Source organism: Hordeum vulgare, chromosome 3H (assembly GCF_904849725.1).
Source record: "Hordeum vulgare subsp. vulgare chromosome 3H, MorexV3_pseudomolecules_assembly, whole genome shotgun sequence".
Taxonomy (NCBI): domain Eukaryota; kingdom Viridiplantae; phylum Streptophyta; class Magnoliopsida; order Poales; family Poaceae; genus Hordeum; species Hordeum vulgare.
Genome location: NC_058520.1, coordinates 593,896,864 through 593,910,513, shown reverse-complemented (window position 1 = coordinate 593,910,513; position 13,650 = coordinate 593,896,864). Strand labels below are relative to the sequence as shown.

At 52.8% G+C, this 13,650-nt stretch overlaps 1 protein-coding gene across 1 annotated transcript; it reads left to right on the top strand.

Moving 5' to 3' along the window:
- Positions 1-11,953: 11,953 nt before the first annotated feature.
- LOC123440915 (glucan endo-1,3-beta-glucosidase GII-like) lies at positions 11,954-13,364 on the top strand. Its single transcript, XM_045117456.1, has 2 exons — positions 11,954-12,174; positions 12,292-13,364. Exons 1-2 carry the CDS (start codon positions 12,096-12,098, stop codon positions 13,239-13,241), a joined length of 1,029 nt encoding a protein of 342 aa, XP_044973391.1. The 5' UTR covers positions 11,954-12,095; the 3' UTR covers positions 13,242-13,364.
- The last annotated feature ends 286 nt before the right edge of the window (positions 13,365-13,650 follow it).

The window sequence follows — 13,650 nt, the reverse complement described above, 5'->3', positions numbered from 1 at the left end:
TGGTTGCTGAGCGAGGAGAAGACACTAGCGATCATGCAGTTCGTCTGTGAGTTCTTGAACACAACGGCCACGCGGAAGGGACTGGCATGGCACCCCATGCCTTGGCCTTGGCCATCTTCGCCTGTGGCGCAGTCGCAGAGCAGCGCGGCACCGACCTGGTTGTTTTCGTCGGGCGCCTCTTCCATGCCAAGAGATTTCGCTCGAACAAGATGGCGCTCGCCGGTCATCGGGTGCCACACCAAGAAACGATGATCCCACCCGTCGCTGAGGAGGACGCGGCCGTGGCGGCAATCCACGATCTGCCAGTCAGTCCTCCGATCGCCGGATCCGAGGGCGAAGCTTGCTGGGTTGCCGGCGTGCACGAACCTGTTTGGGAGTTCGTCTGAGTTGTGGAAGAAGCCTAGCGTGGCCGGAGGCCCACGGTGCTTGCGGTGTAGCTCGCGGAGGAAAGCAGGGTCGTTCACGACGCCGCGCCATGTCTTGCACACGACAGAGGCACGCGCTAGCACTTGCGGAAGCGGAGGGAGGCGGTTGAGGATCTCGAGGTGGAGCTCGTCCGGCAGGCTGCCCATGGAGGCGTCGGCGAAGGGCACTTCTCCTGTAATAGGATCTCTGATCGCACGCTTGTCTGCGCCGCGCCCTGTTGCCTTCGAAGTTGATTTTTTGTTTTGTAAGGAGAGGAAACTGTAGTCTAGTGCCGAACGTGTCCTACAAATTCTACCCCGACGGGTTGGTGCCGCACGCTAGGTTAAGATTCGCAAAACATTGGTATGTTCAAGTTTTTTCTTTTTGCGAGTAGGTGTGTTCAAGTTGTCTACGTCCTGGTAACTTTTTTTAAAAGATCGGCCCGGTCGCTAGCGTTCAGATTGATGTGGCTGATGATTATCTTAATGTTTGCAATATAGATTAAGAAAACGAAATAAACTGGCTGATTTCCGCATCGCGTAAACCTGTTGGAACGCACGACACATGTCTTGTTCACGGCCGCTCGCAACTGCCCCAGCCTTATCTTCTTCGCGTTGGCACGTTCGTCCCACTCCTTTCCTCATCACCTGTTGTCACACGTGAGAGAGAGGGGATGCATGGTGTTGCAGCATAAAGGAGGAGGCCGGAGCCTGGCGCCGCTCGGCGACACCGCTGCCACTCAACAAGTGAAGGCCAGAGGTGGGTGTCGCTCATCGTCGAAGGAAGCCGTGTCCTCATGAATCTCGCCATGGCGGTGAAGCTAAAATGCAGCACAAACAGCGCCACGACCTTGGGGAGCTCGCCGGTGGCGGTGCTGCAAGGGTGCTCTCGGCGCCTGTCGAAATTGCGGTGCTTGAACGCAACATCTGTGGTGCTGCTCGCGGATGACGAAACTTCAACACAGCAACCATGGCGCGCTCGTTGTTGGAAGAGCTGCAACGCAACATTGGTGGTCCTTCAATGCAACAGCCATGAGGCTGCTCGTCGGACACGAAGCTTCAACGTAGCTTCCATGGCGTTGCTCGCCGACGATAGAGCTGAACGCAACAACGATGGTGCTTCAACGCAACATCCATGGCCTTGCTCGCTCGCGACAGAGCTGCAATGTTGACATTATAATCCTGTCGCTGTTAGTTAGCGTTTCTATTAACGTTTCTGTTTTCAGTTTCAGAGAATAAACGGCTAGAGCACGAGGGTGTTCGTGCCTGACCGGTTCCTTAGCATCTAGGGTAGACTAGGTAGCCTTGCACGATTGGTGGGATGGCATGGATCAGGCGTGCATGGCGGCATCGAGGGCGTGGTGAGCTGGACGTGGGATGGCGCGGCCGCATAGCTCGGGCATGACCCGATTTCTGTTATCTTCAGTCCTTGTTTTATTTAGCAAATCAACGAGAGAAAACGCTGCAGTTTTCACGCAGCACAAAACCACTGGAGTCCTCCTCTATCTCTCTCTGTCTAACAGTGGCATCAGAGCCTTCCTTCGATCCTGCCAGCCATGTCCAACGGCGGCGACGGACGTACGCCGACGACGCCCCTGGAGACGGCGGGAGGCGGCGCAAGAGGGGAAGCAGCGACGAGGAGGTCACCGCCACGGGAGCGCAGCCGTGGGCGGAGCGTCATCCGGCGGGGCGGCAACGAGGTCGTCGTCCACGAGCGCGTCGTGCAGGAATGCACCAATTTCGGCAGCAACATAGTCTACCCCACCCTCACGGCCACGAACTACATTGAGTGGGCATTGGTGATGAAAATCAACCTGCGCGCCCAAGGCCTGTGGGAAGCGGTGTCCGGCATGGGAGAGCCGGGCGACCGCGAGGACATGGCGGCGCTCTCAGCGCTGCTACGTGCGGTGCCCCCGGAGATGGTGCCGGTCCTCGCGGTGAAGGAGACGGCGGCGGACGCGTGGGAGGCGATCAAGATGGTGCGCATGGGCGTGCGCCGTGCACGGGAAGCCACGGCGCAACGGCTACGGAAGGAGTCCGAGCAGATCGCCTTCAAGGAGGGCGAGACGCTGGACGCATTCGGCATGCGCATCACCAACCTCGCCAACAACCTACGATCTCTCGGGGACGCGGTGGATGAGATAAAAATCGTTCAGAAGTTTCTGCGTGAAGTTCCTGCTTAGTATGCGCAGATCGCCTGTTCGATTGAGACTCTCCTCGATCTCAACGGCATGTCCGTCGAGGAGTTGATCGGCCGGCTGCGCTCGTCGGCCGAGAGGTGCTCGATCGGCACTGGGGATACAACGGGCTCCCAGCTGCTGCTCACTGAGGAGCAGTGGTTGGCGCGTGGGAAGAAGAAGGAGCAAGGACAGGGATCCAACTCCAACAGCGGCAGCGGAAAGGGAAGTGGCCGCGACAAGCAGGAGAATCGTGCCAACGAGCGACGCGGCTCCAACGGCGGAAACGGCAAGAGAGACATGTCCGGGATTAAGTGTTACAACTGCAACAAATTTGCAGGAAACATATCCCGGGACTGTCCGGAGCCTTGTCGCGAACGAAAGCAGCAGCAGCCGCAGGCACACCTGGCCGCGGCGGAGGAAGACAAGCCCGCGCTGCACCTGGCGCGTGCGTGCAATCTCAGCGACGACGACGGGCCGGCACTCATGATGGCCACCATCACCGACCCTGGCGAGTATGTGGGCATGCGTGTAGTCCTTGTGGAGGAACACGTCCTCCTCAACACTGCAGACCATAACGACGACATCTGGTACCTTGACTCCGGCGCCAGCAACCATATGACCGGGCGGCGCGACGTCTTCGCCGATCTGGACACCAGCATTGGCGGCACAGTGAAGTTTGGCGACGGGTCGGTCGTCGAGATCAAGGGGAGAGGAACGATCCTGTTCGCCTGCGACAACGGCGATCACCGTGCACTCACTGATGCGTACTACATCCCTCACCTCCGCAGCAACATCGTGAGCCTGGGACAGCTCGACGAGAATGGCTGCCACGTCGACATCCGCAACGGCACCCTGAAGCTGTTCGACCGACAGCAACGGCTCCTCGCAAGGGTGCCACGGTCGCGCAATCGTCTGTACGTCATCGCCCTCGACATCGCCAAGCCAGTGTGCCTCGCAGCGGTGCACACTGACGACTCCTGGAGGTGGCACCCACGCTATGGCCACCTGAACTTTGACGCGCTCAGAAAGCTCGCGCGTCTCGGCATGGTACGGGGGCTTCCCCGGATCGAGCACGTCGAGCAACTTTGCGACGGCTGTCTGGTCGGGAAGCAGCGCCGCGCCTCGTTCCCGTTGCAGGCGAAGCGGCGGGTGGAGGGACTGCTCGACCCGGTACACGGCGACTTGTGCGGCCCCATATCGCCGGTGACACCCGCAGGAAAGCGCTACTTCTTGCTGCTGGTTGACGACAAGAGCCGGTACATGTGGCTCACTATGCTGCTTCAGTCCAAGGATCAGGCAGCGAAGGCGATCAAGAGGTTCAAGGCAGGAGCAGAAGTGGAGACGGGACGCAAGTTGCGCCTGCTCCGGACGGACCGCGGTGGGGAGTTCACCGTGGCGACCTTCGCCACGTACTGCGCCGATGAGGGGATCGGGCGCCAACTAACGGCACCATATTCGCCACAACAGAACGGCGTTGTGGAACGGCGAAATCAGACGATCGTCTCCACCGTGCGCAGCTTGATGAAGGCGATGGCGGTGCCTGCGAAATTCTGGGGAGAAGCAGTGTCCACCGCGGTGTACTTGCTGAACCGATCGCCCACGAAAAGTGTTGACGGGCAGACTCCATTCGAGGTATGGCACGGCTACAAGCCTGACGTGAATCACCTGCGTGTGTTTGGCTGTGTAGCCCATGTCAAGATCACAAAACCAAAACTGGCAAAGCTGGAGGATCGCAGCATACCCATGGTACTCTCCGGGTACGAGCCGGGCTCGGCGGCGTACCGCGTCTACGACCCTGTCAAGAACCGCGTGCACGTCTCGCGGGACGTGGTGTTCGACGAAGGAGCCCGGTGGGACTGGGACAAGACCGAGGAGACGGTAGAAGCTGTGCCGTTCCACGTCGAGGTCTTCACGCACACGGCGGCCACGGCAGCCACGGCAGCCACGGCAGCCACGGCGGCCACGACAGCTAATCACTCCGCTGGGCAGAGTGCGCCAGCCAAAATCTCTATCGGGCGAAGCAGCTGCACGCCGCCACCAAGTCCTGCCGCGGACTGGACTACGCCATGGAGCGGAACTGCATCCCCGTCAGCATCTGCTGAAACGGGGACGAGGGCGGCTTCACCGACCCCACCAAGGCCGCAACACCCGATGATCACGAGAGCGCGTGACGGCATCCTCAGGCCCAACCCCATCTACAACGACTACGTCATGAAAGCCGATGCAGAGGAATTCGACCTTGACCTGTGCCTGGGAGCCTGCATCGGTGGATGTGGCTCTGAACGAGGCAAGCTGGAAGGAGGCCATGGACGCGGAGCTCTCTTCCATCCACAGCAATGAGACATGGGGGCTCGCCATGCTCCCTTCCGGCCACAAGGCCATTGGGCTGAAGTGGGTGTTCAAGGTAAAAAAGGATCCTGCAGGTCATGTGCTCAAGCACAAGGCGCGACTTGTCGCCAAAGGCTACGCACAACGCCAAGGAGTGGACTTCGACGAGGTCTTTGCGCCGGTGGCGCGCATGGAAACTGTGCGGTTGCTGCTCGCGCTCGCCGCTCACTGCGGGTGGCAAGTGCACCACATGGACGTCAAATCGGCGTTTCTCAACGGTGATCTCAAGGAGGAGGTCTACGTGCCCCAACCGCCCGGCTACATCGTCCCCGGCGAGGAGCACAAGGTGCTCCGACTGCGCAAGGCCCTGTACGGACTCCATCAAGCTCCACGGGCCTGGTACGCCAAGTTGGATGCCTCCCTGGCATTGCACGGGTTCGAGCGGAGCCCCCGGGAGCATGCCGTGTTCAGGAGGACCACGGGCACGTTGACGCTGCTCGTCGGCGTCTATGTAGATGACCTGATCATTACGGGCACGGACGACAACGACATCACCAAGTTTAAGCAACAGATGCACAGTCTGTTTGCGATGAGCGATCTCGGCCTCCTGAGCTACTACCTGGGCGTCGAAGTCAAGAAAGAGGCGGGCACGATCTCCATCTGCCAGAGCGCATATGCTCGCAAGATACTGGAAGCGATAGGAATGACAGAGTGCAATTCCTGCCACACGCCGATGGAGAACCGGCTCAAGTTGTGCAAGGGAGGAGACGGAGATGCAGTGAATGCAACAGACTAGCGGAGCATCGTGGGCAGTCTGCGTTACTTGTGCAATACCCGTCCTGACATCACTTATGCCATCGGGATGGTGAGCAGGTACATGCAGGCACCCACGGCGTCGCACTGGGCAACGGTGAAACAGATCCTGCGCTACGTCAAAGGCACAATTGGTTATGGCTGCAGGTACAAGAAGAGCTCCGGTGGCAAACCCAAACTGGTGGCATTCAGTGATAGCGATCTCGCTGGGGATGTCGATGACAGGAAGAGCACAACCGGGGTGGTTTTCTTCCTCGACTCCAGCATCATCACATGGATTTCTCAGAAGCAAGCTGTGGTTGCCCTCCCATCTTGCGAAGCTGAGTACATTGCAGCTTCCAAAGCGGCATGTCAGGCTGTTTGGCTGAGAAGGCTTCTGGGCGAACTGCTTGGACAGCCACCAGAGATGGTGAAACTGTTGGTGGACAACAGGTCTGCAATTGAGATGGCAAAGAACCCTGTGCACCACGAACGAAGCAAGCATATTGATCTTCGTTTTCACTTCATTCGTGAGTGCATTGAGGAAGGCAAGGTGGACACCGAGTACATCAGCACGGATGGCCAACTTGCTGACATTCTAACCAAGGCACTGGGCCGCGTCAAGTTCCTGGAGATGCGATTGAAGCTCGGTGTCATGGAGGTCTCTTCTCGGCGCCAGGATTAAGGGGAGAATTGTTGACATTATAATCCTGTCGCTGTTAGTTAGCGTTTCTGTTTTCAGTTTTAGAGAATAAACGGCTAGAGCACGAGGGTGTTCGTGCCTGACCGGTTCCTTAGCATCTAGGGTAGACTAGGTAGCCTTGCACGATTCGTGGGATGGCATGGATCAGGCGTGCATGGCGGCATCGAGGGCGTGGCGAGCTGGATGTGGGATGGCGCGGCCGCATAGCTCGGGCATGACCCGATTTCTGTTATCTTCAGTCCTTGTTTTATTTAGCAAATCAACGAGAGAAAACGCTGCAGTTTTCACGCAGCACAAAACCACTGGAGTCCTCCTCTATCTCTCTCTGTCTAACATGCAACACAGTAGCGATGGTGCTTCAGTGCATCATTCATGGCTCCGCTCGTCGGTGATGAAGCTTCAACGCTGCATCCATGGGGCTGCTCATCCGCGACAGAGCTGCAACGCAACATCCCTGGTGTTGCTCGCCGGCGATAGAGCTGCAAAGGTGTGATGATGTTTATGGATCTCACGTGCAATGGAGTTAGAAAAGTTGGAGGAGACGGAAGCGATGATTGAAGTACGAATCAAGCGGCTCTAAGCAGTCCTAGCGGGACGAATCAGACGGTTTGATAGACGGGAAACATCTCAAATATCAAGTCTCTCTTCTAGTTCTTAATTGACTTTGCTTTAGCTTTATCATCACTAAAACCGTATCTCACCTTATCATCGCTAGGGCACCGCTTTAATAAATCTATGAAACATTCATCATGTATTGTGTGAAATGATGACATATTTTATGTCTAATTTACAAATGAAATAGTTCTCATCTTATGACATATTAAATTTTTATTTGCAAGGTAAATTCTAACACGCTTCCTCTTACCCCCTCTTTGTACACGTGAGGTAATAAGGTAATAGTTAATCAAATCACTAATTAATGAGATCGACGGCTATCTTGAAGTAAAAAAATTGCACGTGGTGTTATGTCAATATATATCTCTTATTTTCTGACTGCCATGTAGATAACGTTAGTGTGGCCACGATAAAACGTAAAAGGAACAAATATGATGTACAACGGAGCAAATAAAACTAACAACATTTTATGGATGCAAGAATGTAAAATAAAATAAAATACAATGTGTAGCTAACGATATCAAACAAGCATAAAATGTACAACATCACTTACATAAATGGCTTCACTGTATATCTTAGGGGAAAGGGGAATAGCGCACACTTGCCCAAGAGTGCATTAAAGAACTTGTTGAAGAGATTCAATAGTTATACTTGCAAGAAGCAATGCATACCAATTAACTTCTCCATCATCATATTTTTATCCGTTTTTGGGGGTTATGTCATACATAGTCAAACAAACAGAACTGGTTTTGCCGACTTTTCCGACCGATTTTTCTTACAAGCCGCTTCAACTTCCCATTTCTTAATTGGTCTACCAGATCTGACATCTAGACACCACTGCCGCTGTCAGCGAGGATGGAAAGGAGGATAATCGGCGATACTTGTGGGGCGTTGTCTTGAAATTTGACATAAAGGACGTGGTACTGTGTGTGTGAAAGAAAGATTATAATATACATTTTTCTCCTATTACAACGCACAATCATGTTTGCTAGTTCAGACTCCAAGAAAACTACATGAAAAGCTCATATTACTTTGATGGTGTTAAAATAGATAACTCTATTTCATAATGTAGTGTAGAATGAAAAGAAAAGTTGGTAACACACAATTTAGAAACGAAATAATGATAAACGAGCACACTTTGTAGCACCAGGTACATGTCTCAGTGATCATGGGTGTCGAACATATCAGGTACTCTAGGGCCTATGTCGCAGCTTTTAGGTGCGGGCGGCAGGTGGGAGATAAAAGTCACCATAAGGATAAACGGTAGTCATGTAGGGAGCAGTATCGTGCACCTTGTTGACCTCCATGGATTCAGGACAAAGCATGAATATGCCGATCATGGTCCACATAAACAACACATCCTTGATCGACAACTCCGATGATCTTCACTGCCGGCATAAGGTTGAAGCGAGGATCGGAACAAGGCGATGGCGCCGTTGATAGACCAGGAAGAATCTCGGTTCGATCGATTGTTCTCTGCATGACCCAAGCATCTGCGTATCGTGCCCACAAGCTCAATGTGAAACCCAACACCCCGACGAGACGAGCCAAGCACACCGCCGTCTCACTTGAAAAGACGAATATTGCCGCACTTTGGCCGCTCGAATGTGGTCAGGATCCGTTGCTCTATGTCATAGGCCAGAACTACATAGTTGCACAGTAGTTGGTACAAGGTTTTGCCGACGACGGCACATGGGTCTGGACGGATCGGATGTATTGGCCTCGGCAGCTCCAGCCTGGGGAGTCTATGATGGCCTGCAGGCAGCCTGAGAGCATGTGGTTGTATTCAAAGATAAATTATGTCCCTCCGTTAGTCTACACTCTAAATTATGTCTATACACATCACTATGTAGTCTTCTAGTGGAATCTCTAAAAAGACTTATATTATGGAACGAAGGGAGTATATACTACTTGTATTGTATGCCGATTAGGGCTTCTGTGGGGACTCTTAGGCATCTGACCTATAAATTTCCCATAACCGTTTGGATAATGCTGTCCGGACCGCAAAGGCCATTCAACATGGTCCTGTATCGGTCCGAGACACGATGAGGACGTGTTTTCTTTTGTAAATCGAAGACAAACGTGGAAAGGTTTACGAAAGTCCTGACCGATCCCAAGTCCGCTTCTAACCGTCATGGCCTACCAAAGAACCCTCTCACCTCCCACACATGCTTCCTGCCCGGCGCTAGTTGGCTGCATTCATGCCGCCGTAGAGCGCGCCGTTCCACATCGAAGGCAGCTCATGACAGACGTGACCTCTCAATGTCTCTGCCATTGAAGCGACATGCCGGCCGAGGGCGTCGCCCGCTGCATGTCCGGCTGAACACGTACGCCTCCTTGCCGCATTCAAACGCCTTCATTGTATCCGCGTGAAAGTCGAGAAATCTACTCCGGCCACACATCCGTTCATGGGCGAGCCAGCCGAGCTCCTCCTGTCCGTCCTTTATTTAAACAAGGCCATACGCCGGGCAAGAATCGCACCCCCATGTTGCTCCCCCATCTTCTCCTTCACCATTTTCTCCACTCTTTCAATGGCTTACGAAGAGCAGTTCTCGATCAAACAAACCGGCTGGATGGCCCGCCGGGCCCTCCGTATACGAGCGAGGTAGCTCGCTGCTCCACCTCCCTCATCAAGCCCGACGGAGCGAGTTAATGCCCCAAGCCGGCGTGTGGTTCAACAACTCGTCACGCCAGGCCAACCCGAAGAGAAGTGGCGATTTGCTCCACATCGACACGTCGAGGAGCACGGCTGCAACCGCGTCTTCTGTGCCTGTGACCGCCCCATCCGCCGTTGACAAATTTTTAGGCACACCATGCAGAGAGAGAAAGAAGCCAGCTGCACGGACATCGACCAGATGGCGGCCCGCACGCCTCCGCTCATCACCATCGTGGATGAGAAGTAGACTACGGGAGGCCGTCGCTGCATTGGCCCCAAGATGACCATCGCGGGCCAGTCACCAGTGTCCACATTCGGTGTCTTGTGCTATCTCACCGTCCACTGGAGTTCCTGCCCTAAAAGCAAGCACGGATCCACGCTTCACAGAACTATTTTTAAATAAACAATGCAAGTCACTTAACTAATATGGTTGTTAAACTCACATTAAGGTAAAACTGGAAGCATATCGACATCCACTCAAATGTTGATATTACGTTCAATATCATCTTCAGGACGAATATCGAATGTTATTTCCATATCCTCCTGAAATCCATATGCCTTGCCTAGAGCTTCCCAAGTTGATCAACCAAAATGCGAGTAATTAACAGCATTTTATATTGTAACCAGAAATGTGAAACCATATTTAGTCCTTAGATGAGCTCTCCTCGTCTCCATATTCTCCATTTCTTGAAAACCAAGCTTCTTCAGCACATACCGTCTTGCATTGCAGGGGATGCACTAGTCGAATTGTAAAAATAGAAATTGCACGTTGAATCAAAGAAACACAAAGCAAACAAGCAAAAATAGTGGTCATCGTTGCGCACCATAAAAAGATCAAAAGTCTCGTCAAACTTGATGGTGAAGAACCTGCCATTTCGCAGGTGAGGCTGGCCGCATAGACCCCGATCTTCGCCGCAATAGTCACACTCCGAGATCCCCTCGTCGTCAGACGACATTTCCTATGTTCATGATTCAAAAATTAAAAATTGTCGACAACTATTGATGTATATAAAAAATATGTATGGATTGAGTTTCCCTCTGGCCAGGCTTCCTTGAAAAATTCTCATAGCACATGGTGTATATGGTGCACACCCTCGCACACTGATATGATGGTGTATGTTTGTGGACACTCCTTCACATTGTTATTTCGACCATCAGGGATGACCGCTCCTCCTTTACTTCCCATCAGGGATGACCGCTCCTCCTTTACTTCCTGCGTGCATTACCAAAATCTCTAGCACACGAAGACGAAGGAGGAAGCACCCACCACGGCAACAATCGGTATTCCTCTATCAAGAACATACTGAAAGTCACACAAGGAGCTTCGACAGACTGAAAAGTCAATCTTATAAGCATTACTCATCCGAGTGAAAATGATAATGAAAATCTCTGAATGGTCTATGTTTTGTCAAATCATGGACTCTCGATATTTCCTACTTTCTAGCACAAGTCACACCAAAATTTTGGCATGACCTTTTTTAAAAACAAGACATATTGAACGTCTAAAATTTATCGGAACTTGCCGGAGCACTTTTTAGTTCTTACTATTAGAACTTGCCGGAGCATTTTCTATATCACTTGATACTTGGTCCTCCGCTTGAGATATTTTCTCTAACCCTTCCTAACTCGAAAACACAGGGTTCAACTTATGTCCTTAAATCTATAACATTCCTTTTTTGGGTCAACTTGAGATATTTTTTTGTACAAAAGAAAAGAAAAAATGCACCATGCGCAGCTGCATACACATACAAAAGGAAGCATCGCTGAAAGCAACATTTTGTCTACTATCTGCTGGAATTCCACGTTACAGACAAGCCACAATTTTGGAACCACGTCTGAGTGAGGGACTAAAACGGAAAACAACATGGCAAGGCACTTGGCAACACGACTTTTCTTCCAGTCCCTGCCGTTACGCGTACGTACATGCTGGAATTCCACTACTTTGGAGCGATGCACATCCACGCCCGTCGTACACTTCCAGACAGGTGAGCTGGGGAAAAATGAACGCAAGGAGTCTCTCGGGTGGCGACTGGTGCACGGTACGCCTGGAAACTTGCTGAAAACAATCGAGAGTGGCGTTCAAACTCGCCAAACTATTTCAAACTCGCCAACACAAGCCGCGCGCTAGCTCTTGCAATCCATCTAGTCCTATCATACTTTTAAGTAACCCGCTATAGCCTCGTTATAGCCTTTTTAAGAGGGTGCCGTTAAATGGTATCATGTACAAATAGCTTCGCTATAGCTGATTTAAAGGCTCGCCGCTATTTGCCGTAGCCTGCTATTTAAAACATTGAGTCCTATATATAGCCGGCTGCTCAATATAAGTGCATGCAAACTATTACACTGGTTACACAGGAGCCGAGTACGTGCGCGCATCAACTGTTTCCTAGCATAACAAGCTGATCGAGCTTCTGAAGATGGCGCGGCAGCGTACGTTCTCTTCCTCCACGCTCGCCGTGGCGTTGGTCGTCGGAATCTTGGCGTCCATACCTATCGGTAAGCCACCAACCTCCATGCATGCATGTCTCCGTTCATCACCGGCGACAGACCAATTGTTTCAATTGCTGTCAATCTACTCACTCACTGTTATATATCCCTTGCGATGGCGGGCAGAGGTGCAATCCATCGGCGTGTGCAACGGTATGATAGGCGACAGCCAGTCCCTGCCGCCGCGGGCCGACGTGGTGCAGTTTTACAAGACCAATGGCATCAGCGCCATGCGCATCTACGCCCCGGACCCGGAGACGCTTCGGGCCCTCGACGTCGACGGCACCGGCATCGACCTCATGATGGACGTCGGCAACGGCAACCTTTCCGCCCTCGCCTCCGACCCCGGCTTGGCGGCGTCCTGGGTCCAAGAAAACGTGTTGCCCTACCCGCGCGTCAGCATCAAGTACATCGCGGCCGGCAACGAGGTGGTCGGCGGCGACACGCAGAACATCGTCCCGGCCATCAACAACCTCAACAACGCGCTTGCCAAGGCCGGAATCACCAGCGTCAAGGTGTCCACGGCCGTGAAAATGGACGTTCTCTCTAGCTCCTCGCCTCCCTCCGCCGGCGTCTTCAAAGACGCGTATATGACGGAGGTGACCCAGCTCCTCAAGTCCACCGGGGCGCCGCTCCTCGCCAACGTGTACCCCTACTTCGCCAAAAGGGACACCCCGAGCATCGACCTCAGCTTCGCGCTCTTTCAGCAGAGCCCCAATCCGGTGCACGACGACGGCAACGGCCTCACCTACACAAACCTCTTCGACGCCATGGTCGATGCCTTGTACACGGCCATGGAGAAGGCGGACGCGTCGGACGTGCCCATCGTGGTCTCGGAGAGCGGGTGGCCGTCGGCGGGCGACGACCTGGCAACCCTCACTAACGCGCAGACGTACAACCAGAACCTGATCGACCATGTCGGGAAGGGCACGCCCAAGAGGCCCGTGCCGTTGGAGACGTACATCTTCGCCATGTTCAACGAGAACCAAAAGGAAGGGCCCGACACAGAGAGGAACTTTGGGCTGTTCAACGGCCCCGACAAGACGCCGGTGTACCCTATAAGGTTCACCGGTTAGTCAAGACGGCCCAACTACATATTCATGTACTATACAGGAGTACATGCATAGCTACTACTTCGGTCGATCTCAATAAGCCGCGGACTAATTATTCATGCAAGCACGTACTAGCATTTTACTACATAATGTCATATGACTAAGAGCTATCAATTTTGTTTTGGAAATAGAGCAGTTTAAGGATGCTCACTCTTACAGTACCTTTTATTTTCACATGAGAGGTAAGAGTATATAATACTATGTTTGAATTGTTGATTCATTAATTAATGGTCTGATTTACCTCACACGTAGAAAGAGAGGATAAAAGGAAGCATGATCAAATATGTAAAGTCGGCTGAGAAAAGGGAAATGGTAGTTTCCCAACACACCCACAAATAAACATATATAGTAAACACTTTAGCTATATAGGTCA